A 15,700-nucleotide genomic window follows, 5' to 3' on the forward strand; every position below is an offset into this window, starting at 1 on the left:
TTGACAGGGGGAAATATGTACGAGTAAGGTCTATCCATGGTCAGCGAGCCCACAAACGGCGGCTTGGCTATCGGATATCCGTGCCTACCCGCGGAGTAATAAGGTAGGTAAGTACTGCCGCCTCGCTGACGGACTCGTCAACAACCCGCATCATCTCCAATCCGGTGAGGGCGTGCGTGCTGGGGTCTGGTTGTTGTTGCATACAGAGAACAGAGCTGCACCACCTCGACCGGTTGGGAAAGCCACCTGACACCCGTTGCTTACCTAATACATGGTTTTGAGATTGATTGACAGGTGCGGAGTACTCCGTACTTTCGATTGATTGATTGACCGGGAGGGAGGTAGGTACCTAGGTAGGTACCCGGTACTCCGAGCTCCGTACTCCGTTTCGTTACTTCCAGAGTACCCCGTACCTCGGTAGCTCTGGGGCAGGAAAACCCTTTAGTAAGCAGCACGTCCGTCATAGCCTCGGCTTAAACCCTAGCTAAAGCTAAAACCAGAGCCAACCTCGAGCTTCCTTTAACGGCGGGTGGCCAATTTCTTCTTCGATGCCGTCTCCTGCCCCTCTGAAATCATCCGTTGACTTCTTACTTCTCCGAGAAAATCGCCTCGTCTTGCGCAATGGCTGTAGAGCGCATCGGTTCCATCATCAAGCACTTGGCCCCTGGGTCGTCGCTGAATCAAATGCAAGTTGCCCCCTTCCACTCTCGGGATGGCCATTCCACACTCAATCTGAAGTTTGGTTTTCTGGATGCTTGCTGACCTTTGTCATCTTGCAGCCAGTCCAAGAACCCTGATGACATCGTCATCACGCTGGCGGTTCGAACGCCGCTCACCAAGGCTAAAAAAGGTGGCTTCAAGGATACCAGCCTCGAGTACATGATGTACGCGCTCCTCAAACAAGTTCGCGAGCGCTGCAACCTGGATCCTGCTCTCGTTGAAGATATCTGCTTCGGTAACGTACGCTTCACCCTTGACCCTCAGCCCACGTCATTCTCGCGGCGCCTTCCGTCCTTCATGGCGGCGAATTCTCGCTGACATGTCTGCTCTTAGGTCTCTGATGGCAAAGCGGCCTACAAGCTTCGTGCCGCTGCCCTTTCCGCTGGCTTCCCCAACACTGCTGGTGCCAGCACCGTCAATCGATTCTGCTCATCGGGTCTAAAGGCGATTGCCGACATTGCCCACTCCATTTCCAACAACTCCATCGAAATCGGTATTGCGGGCGGCGCCGAGTCCATGTCCGTTGGTGGCGACCGTCCCGATGCCCCTTTTGACGAGGCTGTCCTGTCCGCCAGTCAAGAGGCTGCTGACTGCATGCAGCCCATGGGATGGACCAGCGAAAATGTTGGCCGCGACTTCAATCTCTCCCGAGAAGAGTTGGACAAGTACTCTGCCACCAGTTTCCAGCGTGCCGAGGCCGCTCAAAAGGCTGGCTGGTTCGATGACGAGATTGTACCCATAACCACCAAGGTCAAGGGCCCCGATGGTGAGGTCAAGGAAGTCACTCTGACGAGGGATGAGGGTATTCGACCCGGTACTACGGCTGAGGGCCTCGGCAAGATTCGAGCCGCTTTTCCTCAATGGGGTAACTTGACTACAGGTGGCAACGCCAGTCAAGTCACTGACGGTGGTGAGTCTTTTCTTTTCTTTCTTTTCTTTTCTTTTTTTTTTCTTTTTTTTTTTTTTTTTTTGGAAATACTCTCGGATTAGTTTCTACGGAAAACATCGTCATTATGCAAAGTGTTTTGCGTCTACTGACACGTAAGATAGCCTCGGCCGTCATTCTTATGAAGCGGTCAACTGCCGTCAAGCTCGGCCAGCCCATTCTAGCCAAGTATGTCGGCTCGACTGTTGCAGGCCTTGCTCCTCGTATCATGGGTATCGGCCCCAGCGTCGCTATTCCCAAGTTGTTGTCCATCCACAACCTCTCTTTGGCAGATGTCGACGTTGTCGAGATCAACGAGGCCTTTGCTACCATGGCCGTCTACTGCCGTGATAAGTTGCAAGTGGATTGGGAGAAGATGAACCCTCGCGGTGGTGCCATTGCCTTGGGCCACCCTCTGGGAACAACTGGTGCTAGACAAGTTGTGACGGGCTTGAGTGAACTGCGCCGTCGGAAAAGGAAGGTTCTTCTCACCTCCATGTGTATTGGAACCGGCATGGGTATGGCTTCCCTTTGGGTTAATGAAGCATGATTTAAAATCTCGGATATTTTGGGGCGGAAAAAATGACTGGAAAAAAAAAAAGCAAAAGCAATCCACCATCTATCTACTCTACGCAAAAAAATGTACATATCTGGCATCTTGGAAAGAAGCGAGTGGTTGAATGCCGTGAATTGCCGAGTCATGAGCACTTGGGTCACTATGATGTCGATTATTTCTCTCAACGACTGCAGTTGGACACTAATGGCACTCTGGCAGGCAATATCATTCTTTGACAAGAAAGAAAACACCATACTGGCTGTTGCAAGAGTATCTCTTCCCTCACACACGCACGCACGCACACACGCACACACGCACACACACGTTGGCAGGAGCAGACTTCTGTAGGCTTGATGTCTCCCTTGACCTCAAATCTCCCCGAGCACCCCACGGAAAAGATGACGCGGGTCATTAAGAAATTCACGGCTTCTGACCGTACACCACGTATCTATCCTGCGGGTCAGATTTTTTGCACAAGGAACATCACGACAGGCGAGAAGACGAAAGGGGGAAAAGACTCGGGGTGTATCCGCACTTACATAGGCCACCAAGCATGCACGTTTTTATCCTTCATCTCCTTTCTCACACTCGTCAAGAATACTTCAACACGGTATGCTGACCAACCCAACGAGCGCGTGAACAGAGCAAGACTCAGCCCAGACAGACCGCCAACAATGTTGTGGTAGCTCCAGAAGCCTGTTTCCACCCGACGACGACAAGTCAGCGCTTCCCTCCCGATTCCAGAGTAATGTACCACACACACTTTCAGTCATTCTGCCATCTGCTCCCAAACGAATGCGAGCAAAGAAAAACTTACCCAGCTCTCGATCGTGCGCATCTCTCGGCCAGGTGTTGGTGGGCCATCGGTACTGGACCTCGGTAACATTGGTGAATCCAGCATCAATCATCTGCTGCTTATACCTCAAGGCGCTGTCGCCATAACGCTGGAGAACGGCGCAGGGCTCCAGCATGGTGTCGCCCCACTTCTTGATGCTGGAACCCTCCTTCATGGTGCCGTCGGCACATTGAGGCAGCATGACGATATCTTGAAGTTCGAGCCAGCCGCCGGATTTCAGGTTCTCAAAGCTTTGGCGGATAAAGTTGGGCCAATCTCCAATCGAGCCTACAAGCATGCGGCCAAAGATGAAGTCATAGGGGTGTGGATCCGCCCATTCCAACTCTAGATCGTCAATCACAAAGGAGACGTTGGGTGGGACGCTAAAACAAGGACCAGTCAATTCTTTGTTTGGTGAGTTGCCCTACGTGCGGAGTGCAGGAGAGAAGAGGGAGAGTGAGAGGAATGGCTAGCTGAGGGCTCGTACGGACAAGCTCGGCTGAATGGGACTGATGTCGATTCCCACAACCTGTTTTCGCATGTCCTGATTAGTCCCGCTTTCTTCTTGAACAGGGGCGGATTGATGTCCTAAATACCTCGACATGGGAAAGCTTGTCTCCTGGACCACCGAAGCTCGACGTCAGCATTGCCAGCATTGTCAGCACTGTGAAGAGAAAATCCGTTGGAGAGAGAGTCGTGCAACTACAACAAGACGCACCCATATCGATGGCCCGAACCCCAGTGCCAGTGCCAGCATCGAGAATCGTACTGATTCTAGGCTCGTCGATTGGCGCGTTGTAGATCCTACCGCCAAGGGTGAGCGTAAACAAGTGGTGCTGCAGATCTGCAAGGGCGTCAGCGATGCTATTTCAGACATGTATCACTGCATCCATGGTTATGGTTATGCAGTTGTAATGGTAGTGCTATTGAGTGCTTGCTCGGTCTTTACCCAGGCGATCTTGTTCCAGCTGTTCCAAGAAGGGAGGGAGGGAAGGAAGGACCAGACGGAAGGAAGAAATTAGATTAGCACACTCCAACTCCAGTTGTTACTCGGACGGTGGCGCGCAACGAGGATGGGAGGGCTTGGATACGGTAGCTGCGGATATCGATGGACAAGCAATGTTACCTCGTCGTTTGGAAGAACGTAGTTTACTGCAGCGCAGCTCATGCATCAAGTGTTTTTGAATGCAGACATCAGTGACTGACTGAAACCCGGCAACACCAGAGCACCATGCCCGAGAGGGAGGGGGGGCTGGAGGAACTAGATTCCAGGTATGAATGGTAAGTCCGGCCATTTTCTTGGCGATATCGCAAGATGCTTGACCGCAGCGACGTTGTGATGCTGGCTTGGTCGTCCTGGTTGCCGTCAACTCAAGATATCCACGACGAATCACGCACGCACTTTGGCGAAGAGCAGGAACCGTGCGCACCCCTAGGGCCGAGTCGACGTCTGAAAGTGGCACGTCATCGTCTGACGAGGCCTAGAAGTTTGTTTCAAACGGACTGACATGAGCCACTGATTGATCATTGATTGTGACGATGGTACAGTAACAAGTAGGCTCAACTCTGTTCTCTGTTTTGACAATAATCGCCGCCCGGTGACGGTTGGGATGGAATTGATACAGTCTGGTACATGCCTCCATGTCTACTCGCAGCGCAGAGCCGCTTGTCGCAGCGGTGTCGGTGGCGGCTGGCTCGCCTAATTGATCCGCTGTGCCCGCTGTGCCCACCGTGCCCGCCTTGTCCGCCTGATTGCATGTGGAATGCTTAGGAAGGGTCGCGCCTGAGCCAGGGCCAGGCTGCTGCTCGTGCTCGTGCTCGTCGTTCATACTGACTGACAGGTCTCGTTTCGTCACGGAGTAAGCTACGCGACATTTGCGCAGAACAGCGACGGCCGCCCGCAGAGGAACATGATACTGATATAATGGCTTTTGAGTTTGCTGCAAGCCTCAATTCTCTAATTCCCATGGCCCACGGGGACAAAGTTCGCAGCAATGTGAGAGATGAGACGGTCAGTCAATACATGGATGTGCAAGGCCAAAGGGCCAGCCAAGCGCGCGCCACCGCCTGATTTTTTTTTTCTGCGACGAGACGAGCGGATTCTCGTGACTTGTCCCTCAAGTCTTCCGCCCATAAACACCATGACTGGACTTGTACATTTGATCCCTTCCCAGGCACCCTCCCGAGCTCAATGGTCTGTGAAGTTGTAAGTCGTCTGGTTAGAGCCAGCACGTACTTTGCGCTCATGTCTGGCCGGTATGCTCATTGGCAGCCGGAATCAGTGGGTTGGGCGACGGGGATGCGGCCTAGCCAGCCGAGACCTGATCAGTCCGATTGCTGCCGACTGCTGCTGACATGCAGATGTCATTGTTGACCAAGGCGAGTACCGAGGAGGAGAGAGGAGAGCTGAGTCAATGGGCTCTCTGTTATCTAAAGTTGGCGCTTTGCCCACACTAGCTTTCCGGTCGTCTTTGGGCTTGGTCTCCCCCCCCCTCACCCCCTCACGATAAATATGTTGTCATCCTATTGGTGTCAGGGCGTTGACAAGGAACTGCCGAAGTAACTCACTTTGGCTGGCATGTCGTCAGAGGGAATGAACCAGGCTTCCATATGCAAGCATCGTGCTGGGGCGCAAGCCTACATCTCACCTCCTCATTGGCCATTGATGTTGATAAAGGCCCTGCTCCTCGAATACAGTCGTTCATGAAATCGAGACATGGCTGAGTGGCTTTGTCCTTGATTCGGCTGTGCCAACTGACGGCTGAAAGGGCGCACCCCCCCCCCCCCCCCCCCCCCCCCCGTCCGCAACAAGTCCGCAGCTCCCAACAAGGTACCTAAGTTGGCTTAAGAAGGGAAAGAAAGGACGGAAGAGGTGGGCACATGCAGAGACGAGGAAGAGGGGAGAAGAAAAGAAGAAGTAGTACAAGAAGCCGTCACCAGTGCCAGCAGGCTCAAGCTGCAGTCCATACGACCGGACAGCAGCTGCAACCACCGGTCGCCAGCTGGCGATTTCTGCTGCTTCTGCTGCTCCTGCTGCTCCTGCTGCTTCTGCCTCAGCCATGGTCGTCGACTCCGTGCTCCGCGGCCTATCTCAGTCGGGCTGCATGCAGCTTTTCCTCATTGCCGTTGTTCTGGTCTCCATCGTGTCGAGTTCGAGGCAGTATCTTCGCCTTCGAAGCTTCAAGGGCCCTTTCTTTGCCAGCTTCTCCCGCTTATGGCTTCTCCGAACAGTGGGCAGCGGCAACGCTTACTTGCATTTTTGGAATGTTACGCAAAAATATGGTTTGTGAACCAACCAACCAACCCCCTGCATCATTGCTGGTTTTCTCCAATTTGCTCTAGAATCTGGATTGAATCTCTGTCGGCCCGGTTCGGCGCAGATATCAAGGTCGCCTTTGAAAAAAACAACAAAGCTAACTGACATTGACCTTTGCCCACCAGGCTCCATCGCTCGGATCGGGCCTAATGACCTAATAACCAGCGATCCGGATCTTGTCAAGCACATGTACGGTGTGCGGTCGGAGTATCGGCGCTCCAGTTGGTATCATGGCATGCGGTTCGATCCAAGCAGAGACAACTTTCTGTCCTTGAGAAACGAAGGCGACCACAAGAAATTGCGAGCAAAAATGGCTGCTGGGGTCAGTACATACCGAGCTCCCACTTGGCCTGGCGCCTAGCAGTTGTAGACAGAACAGCTCTGTTCCTCGTTGCCATGACGGGTAAACAGCCAACTGTACGTAGTACGCATGGCCGCTGACCGTGCTTCATCCTTTGCCTTAGTATTCCGGTCGGGAGATGCATGACATCGAGGCCAAAATCGACCAAAACATCATACGCCTGAGGGAATTGTTGGCCAAGTACGCAGACAAGGGAGCAGCGGTCGATTTTGCGAAAAAGGCGCAGTATTTCACCTTGGACGTCATTTCGGACCTTGCCTTTAGCACACCGTTTGGCTTCGTCCAGACCGACTCCGACGTCTACAAGTACATCGAGACGGTCGAAAGGACTCTTCCCGCGACGATGATGACGACGGTCGTTCCTGTTTTGGTTACCCTGCTTTCTCTACCCCTTTTCAAGCCGGCAGTTCCGTCCGAAAGAGACAGGCTTGGATTTGGGAGAGTAACGAGGTATTGCCCCGCAAGTTCTGATTGATTTGCCCATTCTCCGCGGTAGATTGTAGGTCCATGGATACTGAAGAAGAAGCTAGCATCGCCAAGTCTGTGGCCGCGGAGCGTTTCGGCCCACAGAAGAAGGTCCACAAGGACATGCTTGGATCGTTTGTCGCTCACGGATTGACGCAAGAAGAAGCTGAATCGGAAATTCTTCTCCAGATGTATGCCCATTGATACTGTCGTCTACGGCCATGTAACACTTACACGCAACCTGTTTCTCAGTGTTGCAGGGTCCGACACCACAGCTACTGCCATCCGGTCAACCCTTCTCCACATCATCACAACCCCACGGGTGCTGGCAAAACTGCAACGTGAAATCGACGGCATGGGAATCACGACTGCCGTGATTTCCGATGCCAGTGCTCGCCAGATGCCATTTCTACAAGCAGTTATTAAAGAAGGCCTTCGCATATTCCCCCCAGTCGTCGGTCTCATGTCAAAGCAAGCACCACCAGGAGGAGACTACTGGAAGGGCGTGTTCATTCCCGGAGGAACCCGGGTCGGCTCTTGTGCATGGGGTATCTTTCGTCGTGAGGACATCTGGGGCCAAGACTCAAGGGAGTTTAGGCCCGAAAGATGGCTGGAAAGCTCCCCCGCGGCCCTGGAGAAGATGGAAAGTGCCTTGGACCTTATCTTCAGTCATGGCCGGTGGCAGTGTCTAGGGCAGTCCGTTGCACTTATGGAGCTGAACAAGGTATTTGTGCAGGTAATCGTAACCCTGACAGCGTTCTGGAACCGGTAACATTTACGTTTTTCCATCTCGTAGAACGGAATGCTAATGCAACCATGGAATCAGCTTCTCCACCACTTTCAATTCTCGGTATGCGACCCGACGAATCCTTGGAAGATTTTCGATTGCGGCATCTTTTCGCAATCCGAGTTCTACGTGCGAGTCGAAAGGCGACATTTGTGACGGCCCCATTTCCGAACTGGGATGGATAATGGCCAAAGCAAACAGACATGATGCACGCATGAATGATGGGATGTGACGTGAAGGTGAAGCTGACCCTTTTTGCTGCAGAAGAGCTTGGAGTATCGCTGTACGTCAACAGATGGTCAGACAACCGGTGACGATGTTTGCTGAACGGGGCATTGGGAGTCGCATGCCACAAGACCTGAAGCCCTCATTCCCGACAAGCAAGGCCGTGCAGCGTCAAAGGCTAAGGCGCTCGAGCTATCTTTATCCGTAGTTTGCTAATTAATGCATGCATCGGAGAAAGGAATTGGCCGTGACGGAGACACATCGATGCTCAAACCCGCCAACCCTGACCCTGCTATCCGCTGAAGACGAACGAATGGGAGACTCTGGGAGACTTCTGGTATTTACGGTACATAGGTAGGTTAGATGCCTACATATAAGTACCTACCTAGGTACCTACTTCCGTACACAGTCTCCGTACTCCCGTACCGAACTACAGTACATGTACCAATCAATTTCAAAGCCAGGATTTTGCGACTTTGCACCTGCCAAGCCAAACACCACCACCTTTACCATTCAATGCCTGGCCCGCGGCAGAATTAATTTCCCGGAAGGGAGAAACCGTTCTCAACCAAGGCCTCGACTCTAACCCACTTGCATCCATCAGCTTGGCCCCCGTGTTCCTTGTTATTCTGTCGAGCCTCTGCATTGTCCAAATCACACACACATCCGACCCGGCCGCCATGCCTCGCGATCCGCTCATTGGCCTGGTAGGCAAACCCTCGGCGGGCAAGAGCACAACGCTGAACAGCCTCACAGACGCTTCATCCAAAGTCGGTAAGTCTGCAAAAGGGAGAGAGAGAAGGAGAAAAAATAAGACCCGAGCCGCGAGGAACTCTACCCGGGCAGAGTAAAAAAAAAAGCCCGCTTGCACCCATCATCATCATCATCTGACCCCCTTCCCCAACAACAGGCAACTTTCCGTTCGTACCAAAAAAAGGCCCTTGGTCTGCCGCAACGTGTTTGAACAGCCAGCAAGACTGACGCAAAAGGGGCCAATCTCTCATTAGTTTCACAACCATCGATCCCCAGCGGGCGATTGGCTACCTCCAAATAGACTGCGCGTGCGCGCGGCACAAGGTCTCGGACCGCTGCAGACCCAACTACGGCGCGTGCGTCGACGGCCGCCGCTCCGTGCCGATAGAACTCCTCGACGTGGCCGGCCTGGTGCCGGGGGCGCACCAGGGCCGCGGCCTAGGCAACAAGTTCCTTGACGACCTCCGCCACGCCGACGCCCTCATCCACGTCGTCGACGCGTCCGGCACCGTCGACGCCGAGGGCAAGGAGACCAGGGGCTACGACCCTTCCGTCGACATTGCCTGGCTGCGAAGCGAGATCGTGGCCTGGATCCTCGGCAACCTGATGCAGAAGTGGCCGAGCGTGCGACGGCGGCACGTCGCCGTCAAGGCCACAGCCGCGGAAACCCTGCAGGGCCAGTTCTCCGGATACGGCGCCACGTCCACCGTGGTCGGCCGCACGCTTGACCGCGCCGCCGTCAAGGAAGGCCTCGAGGAGTGGTCCGACGACACCGTCGCCCGCGTGGTCAACGCCTTTGTCGACGAAAAGTTCCCCACCGTCATCGCCCTCAACAAGATCGACCACCCGGACGCCGACAAGAACATTGCCAAAATCGCCAAGATGCAGGACCCCGAGACCCTCGTCCTCTGCTCCGCCATCTCCGAGATCTTCCTCCGCAAGATGGCCAAGCAGGGGTACGTACGGTACGTCGAGGGGAGCGACTTTGTCGACACGCGCGAGGATCTCATTGAGCAGGGGGACCCCGAGGGCGGCGGCCTCAAGGAGCTGGACGACAAGAATCGGAACCGCATAGAGAACCTCAAGGACATGGTGCTGTATCGCTTCGGGTCAACGGGCGTCGTGCAAGTCTTGACGAGGGCAGCCGAGATGCTGGGCCTCGTGCCTGTGTTCCCGGTGCGGAATACCGCGACGTTTAGCTCGGGGGCGTCCGAGTCCAAGTTCGTCTTTAGAGATTGCGTGCTGGTCAAGAAGGGGTCGACAGTGGGTGACGTCGCCAAAAAGGTCATGGGTGATGCGCCGATTGCCTATGTCGAAGGGATCGGGGGGCTGAGAGTTGCAGAGGACGATCATGTTGCTGTTGGGAAGAATGATGTGAGTTGTTGTTCATGTTGCGCCCGGTCCCCCCCCCCCCCTCCCCTCCTCGTCGTGTGCTTTATCGCTCTGCTCATAATCAAGCAGATTCTATCATTCAAGGTGGGTCGTGGCTAGGGTTTGATTTTGGGATGGCCAAGAAAAAGCTTTGATGGGAAGAAACCCTTTGGCGCACAGCTACAGGATCGGCTGTTGCTTCCAGCGGCCCCGAGTACACGATGCATGCTATCATGACCAGCTTTGGCATTCTTTCCGTCTCATAAAGGAAAAAAAAACCACATCTAGAGACGGGGAAATCTCCCAAGCGCTTTTCCTACAAACTCGGCAATTCATATCCTTCCCTCGCTCCAAATGATGCTGCTTCGGACCGACTTTGCCCCGTTCATGCATGAGTTTTCAGTCCTCCAATGGCACCGGCCAAACTTGCGGTTCATGGCCCCAGATGAGCGTCACGCCTTCACTTTCTGCCACTCTCCGTAACTGGTCCATCACGGCGCCCTTTACCGACGTTGTGTATATAGTCTTCAGATGCGTGACCCTCAGCACTGCGGCAACGACGCTTGCGAATTCCGCTTCCTCATAGTGCTCGGAAAAGATACTCAGCGTTTCTAGGTTCGGGAAGCTTGCCAGGAACTGGGGTAGGGGGAGGTCTTCGTCGTTCCGGGGGTAGGACCGGAAGCGGAATTTGTAGCAACCTAGTGATCGGACGCAAGGTGCGCCGCGGATCCAGTCGTACCCCTTGAGGTGGTGTATGCTCTTGTCTCCAATGCGATCGTTCAGGGATTCCGTCGGAAAAACGATATCCAGAGAAGTGAGCTTGCCTGTGATCAAGGCCTCGGAGAAGACTGCTCTAGACACCTCGGGGGAGATGCAGAAGCCTTTGGTTCCGAGGGACCGGAGATTTCGGAATTGTGGCTGTTGAGGGGGCTCAACGTCACTGTACAGGTACCGGCTGTCGCTGAAAACGCGGTTCCTGCCGTGGCGGTCGCTGTTGTCAGATGGGATGTCAAAGCGGATGTGCCGGAGAGTGTTGCCGTGGTTAAGACACGTCAGGCAACGGAGTGTCATGAGTGAATTCTCCACCTGAGAGATTGGGCCAACGACAGATGACACCTCAAAGATGAGAACCTTGAGGTGATTCCATACTGTCTCCCACTTTTCTCGCCAGCCAACTAATAAATTCGAATCGAGATTTGGTATGTTGGGACCTATCCATAGTTGCTCGAGTCTTGGGAACGTGTCAGAGAGGAAAAACTACAGAGAGTCAAAGATCAGCTGCGAGTTGTACTATGCAGATGGGAAATTTGGGGTTGGGGGAAGTTGGTCGTGCGTGCTTCATTCGTCCTTTCTTCTCCCACAGACTTCTCCCCCAGAGTTGACATACTATTGGGAATGAATCTCGCGAGGTCAAGGTATTGCTCATGCGCAGTGTTTTCAAGTTTGGAAGCATGGGTATGGATTGCGTCCTGTACCACTGATCTGGAATGCCCACGACGCCAAGGTGTTGCAGAGATTCTGCGGCATTGTTGAGAAAGGAAAGAGGGAACCCGCCTATAGCAATTTTCGCAGTACTCCAAGCTGGTTTTGAGGGGTCGCCTGTTCCATCGATGGACACATGCCGTAGTCTTTGCCACGTCTTCTGGTTTGAAGGAAATAACAAGCCTTCCGACTGGGGACCGATTTCCAGGTGCTCCAGGCTCGCCGAGGCTTGCAAGAGAAGCATCAACTTCTGTTGAGTAAGCACAAAGGTTTTTGGTAGAGGGATCACGATTTTCCTGGCGCCACCGTTGCCAGCCCAAGACAACATTTTCTTCAAGACATCGTGTCGCGGGGCCCGTTTCATGCTTCTGCCAGGGAACACCATGTTCCTCCAGAGGCGCTCGTGCAAGGGGCTTGTCAGGATGCGTCTCCAGTGTTTGCTTACACCCAAACATGGTCTGCAAAGTCGCGTTAGCAGAGAAAGCCGAAGAGCTCTTCCTTTTTTTTTTTTTTTTTTTTTTTTTTTTTTTTTTTTTTTTGAGTGGGGGATGCGCGCCATACGGTAAGTTGACGAAATCCAGGAAAGAGAAGATGAGCATCACAATTTCAGTGGGAAGACGCAGAGGATCCTTCCTGGAGAAATGCTTGTGCAGTGGCTTCCTCGCATTGTATAGCTGCTGCATGCAGACGGTTAGCAACCTGAAGAAGAATTAAAGAGGGAAGGGCATTGTTGAGGTGAGAACTGACCTGTAACTTCAGTGACGAGCTGCCGGCATTATCACTGTTGATGTGAATACCGGCAGTGTAGACCTTCCAAGCGAACTCGTTGTTCTTTTGCAGTCGAGCTATTTTGCCCAGCCGCAGGTACCCCTTTTTCCGATTGTCCTCGTCAGCATGCTGAGACTGGAGGCGAAGTCAAGGGCCATCAGCCTCTCTCATCACCTACATCGGGAAGCCTGGGGGCTAGCTCGAGGATCCATTCGGCGTCCTTTTTAGCACGGTCGAGCTTTTCCAACGCCTCAAACGTTGCGGCTCGAAAATCCAGCGCCTGGGCGTGTTGATAGTTGTCGCACTTGTTGAATGTCTTGCCTATGTCGCATTTGCAATTGTACATGGCTTCCTTGAAGATGGAGCCACCTTCGGCCGCGACCTTTTCGAAATTCTTGCATGAGCACCTCTCACGTCTCAAGCCTCTAGCACAAGAACAGCTTTTCATGGCCTGCCAGAGGCATTTTAGCAGGAGGCTGCAAGACCGGGGTCCTGTTGGCGTTTTGCCGCGACGGGGAACTACTCACTCTGGTGAACTGCTCGAGGGCCCTCTTGTACTTCTTGACCTCGTAGAAACGGCGGCCAGAGTCAATCAGATCAGTCATGGAGGGCTCTTCCTCTGGGCCACGAGATGAAGACATCATGTCTTGGAGAGACTGAGAAAGGCGGCGCATGGGGTAGATTTCATGTGACTATTCGCCCTGACGCTGCTGCTAGACCCAAACCTGAAGCACTCGCTCTCCAAACAAAGTCGTTGGTTGCATCGGAATTTCACCCCCAACGCACCTTGTCGGTCGTCGATCAAACTAGCTGTGGCATCTCGCATCAAGTAGCCAAGTTTCTGCAGTCGCCCTTTAGGTCGACAAAGCTCGCTGTTGGGGGATGTCAAGCCACCAACGTCGCATCGGCACGCGATTTATGGTGCAGGTGCAGTTCAGCATTCAGCAAGTCTGTTGAGAAGGGAGGAAGGAGCTGGGGAACCCCACCTTGTTGGTAACTGTACGTACTCCGTACCGTACCGTCCTTCCGAGTTGCAATGCGCCTGGCAACCTCGTCAAGATTTACTACTTTCAAACATTGCAGGTAAAGCCAAACGTGGCGCGCAGCATTACTGGCAGATTCCTGTGGCGCTGGGTTGTGGCTCATGGCTGGGACTCCGGGAGCACGGCAGACCCATGTACCCATGTAGCCCCCGGCCCACAAATTCCCCGTCTTGTCGAATCGGCATTGGCCACGCCGCCACAGCATAGAGAAACCCTAGCGGCACACACTTTCTTGATTTTGTCCATTTTCTCTCGTCAGCCTCATTTTTCTTGATACTATCAATTCATCCATCACCGCTTCACACCTCGCCAGGTCAAGTCAACTTGCGCCCCTTTCATACTGGCAAGATGAAGGTACAAAGCCTCACTTCCTCCTCGTCTCCCACGATTCGGTTGCTCGCATGAGAATTGTCCATCGGGTGCTGTCTGCAGATTTTGCAAGCTGCCACGCATTTCGCGTCGTTGGAAGAACCTCAACACTGGCACCAAATAGTCGGCAAGTCTTGGTCGTGAGTATATGTCTCCAGGCTAACATTTCTCTCTCTCACCGCAGTTGAACATTTCCTACCCTGCCAATGGCAGCCAAAAGCTCATCGATATTGAAGACGAGCGCAAGCTCGCCGTCTTCATGGAGAAGCGCGTACGTTGCCACCGGTTCCCTCCGGCACACCTTTCCCCCCGCCCAATCTTCCCCCCCAAGGGGACGTATTCCTCTGCGTCATACTCTCCTCGCCGTCGAGTCTCTCTACTTGATTCCGCAATTGCTTCGATTCTTGACCCCTCGATGGCGGGTGCGACGGGCAAGCGGGATCCTATTCCCGCCCTGTCGTCTCGTGTTTCATGGAACTGTTTATCTTTTCCCCCGCCCAAGACGCTGATGGCTAACTCGTACGTCTTGTACAGATGGGTGCCGAAGTCGCTGGCGATTCTGTTGGGGATGAGTTCAAGGGCTACATCTTCCGCATCACTGGTGGAAATGATAAGCAGGGTTTCCCCATGAAGCAAGGTGTAATGGCCCCGGGCCGTGTCCGTCTTTTGCTCTCTGAAGGCCACTCATGCTACCGCCCTCGCCGAACTGGCGAGCGCAAGCGCAAGTCGGTCCGTGGCTGCATCGTCGGCATGGACCTTTCCGTCCTCGCCCTCAGCATCGTCAAGCAGGGCGATGCCGACATCCCCGGCCTGACCGATGTCGTCCACCCAAAGCGCTTGGGTCCCAAGCGTGCCACCAAGATCCGAAAGTTCTTCGGCCTCACCAAGGATGACGATGTATGTTACACTTCCTTCGATCCATACTCGTTCATCGCCTATTCGGAGCTGCGGAGATGGTCGGGGCAGTCCGGATAGAGAGTGAGATGAAAACCAGGGGATGCAAGAAAGATGAGAAGACTCGACGAGAAGCGTTTTTTGCTGTTGGCTCCTATGAAACGTCCTCCCAACAAGCCACAGTTCACGCCAAAAAAAAAAAAAAACCATTCTTCTCCACCACTTCATATCCATCTGATCCCCTGGGGACGACGAGTAATGTAAACCCCCTTTTCAACACCCAAGACTAATAACAAGCCCCGCCCAAATGATAGGTCCGCAAGTACGTCATTCGCCGCGAGGTGCAGCCCAAGGGCGAGGGCAAGAAGCCCTACACCAAGGCCCCCAAGATCCAGAGACTAGTCACACCCCAGCGCCTCCAGCACAAGCGCCACCGCGCTGCTCTCAAGCGCCGCCAGGCCGAGAAGGTCAAGGATGAGGCCGTGAGTCCCCTGAACCAGATGTGGCTTCACCTAGCAGCCGTTTGGGAACAAGCGAACTGACCGTCGTCTTTTGCAGAACGAATACGCCCAAATTCTGGCCAAGCGTGTCGCAGAAGCCAAGGCTCACAAGGCCGATGCTCGCAAGCGTCGCGCTTCATCCATGCACAAATGAACAAAATTACGGCGTTTCTTTTACAGTAATGATATAACTTGAGGGGTCTCATACCTCGGTCCTACGGGTTTTGCATGCTTTTGCATTTTTGGAGTGAGGGGGACTTATTCTGGACTATATATATATAGTCTTTGCAGGGCCTTTCCATCCCGTGTGATAGATGTCGGGCAGAGAGT

General features: G+C 53.7%; 6 protein-coding genes across 6 annotated transcripts; 4 read left to right on the forward strand and 2 right to left on the reverse strand.

Moving 5' to 3' along the window:
* Positions 1-621: 621 nt before the first annotated feature.
* Positions 622-2,195, forward strand: UV8b_00621 (uncharacterized protein; the record flags this gene model as incomplete). The annotated part of the gene is made up of 4 exons (XM_043138119.1): positions 622-686; positions 780-960; positions 1,054-1,630; positions 1,771-2,195. 4 exons carry the CDS (start codon positions 622-624, stop codon positions 2,193-2,195), a joined length of 1,248 nt encoding a protein of 415 aa, XP_042994053.1.
* A 426-nt stretch (positions 2,196-2,621) lies between these two features.
* UV8b_00622 (uncharacterized protein) lies at positions 2,622-4,204 on the reverse strand (the record flags this gene model as incomplete). Its single annotated transcript, XM_043138120.1, has 8 exons — positions 2,622-2,649; positions 2,741-2,897; positions 3,019-3,419; positions 3,528-3,565; positions 3,633-3,655; positions 3,755-3,880; positions 3,986-4,004; positions 4,163-4,204. The coding sequence occupies 8 exons, from the start codon at positions 4,202-4,204 to the stop codon at positions 2,622-2,624; spliced, it is 834 nt and encodes a 277-aa protein (XP_042994054.1).
* A 1,891-nt stretch (positions 4,205-6,095) lies between these two features.
* UV8b_00623 (uncharacterized protein) lies at positions 6,096-8,121 on the forward strand (the record flags this gene model as incomplete). Its single annotated transcript, XM_043138121.1, has 6 exons — positions 6,096-6,318; positions 6,478-6,674; positions 6,817-7,124; positions 7,217-7,369; positions 7,431-7,914; positions 8,005-8,121. The coding sequence occupies 6 exons, from the start codon at positions 6,096-6,098 to the stop codon at positions 8,119-8,121; spliced, it is 1,482 nt and encodes a 493-aa protein (XP_042994055.1).
* A 749-nt stretch (positions 8,122-8,870) lies between these two features.
* On the forward strand, positions 8,871-10,434 carry UV8b_00624 (uncharacterized protein; the record flags this gene model as incomplete). Its single annotated transcript, XM_043138122.1, has 4 exons — positions 8,871-8,964; positions 9,101-9,110; positions 9,198-10,317; positions 10,405-10,434. The coding sequence occupies 4 exons, from the start codon at positions 8,871-8,873 to the stop codon at positions 10,432-10,434; spliced, it is 1,254 nt and encodes a 417-aa protein (XP_042994056.1).
* Positions 10,435-10,713: 279 nt separating this feature from the next.
* Positions 10,714-13,205, reverse strand: UV8b_00625 (uncharacterized protein; the record flags this gene model as incomplete). Its single annotated transcript, XM_043138123.1, has 6 exons — positions 10,714-11,571; positions 11,702-12,254; positions 12,358-12,473; positions 12,544-12,666; positions 12,743-13,015; positions 13,092-13,205. The coding sequence occupies 6 exons, from the start codon at positions 13,203-13,205 to the stop codon at positions 10,714-10,716; spliced, it is 2,037 nt and encodes a 678-aa protein (XP_042994057.1).
* Positions 13,206-13,955: 750 nt separating this feature from the next.
* Positions 13,956-15,524, forward strand: UV8b_00626 (uncharacterized protein; the record flags this gene model as incomplete). The annotated part of the gene is made up of 5 exons (XM_043138124.1): positions 13,956-13,961; positions 14,161-14,247; positions 14,511-14,873; positions 15,185-15,352; positions 15,429-15,524. The coding sequence occupies 5 exons, from the start codon at positions 13,956-13,958 to the stop codon at positions 15,522-15,524; spliced, it is 720 nt and encodes a 239-aa protein (XP_042994058.1).
* Between the last annotated feature and the right edge of the window lie 176 nt (positions 15,525-15,700).

This window comes from Ustilaginoidea virens, chromosome 1, assembly GCF_000687475.1.
Source record: "Ustilaginoidea virens chromosome 1, complete sequence".
In the NCBI taxonomy this organism is placed as follows: Eukaryota; Fungi; Ascomycota; class Sordariomycetes; order Hypocreales; family Clavicipitaceae; genus Ustilaginoidea; species Ustilaginoidea virens.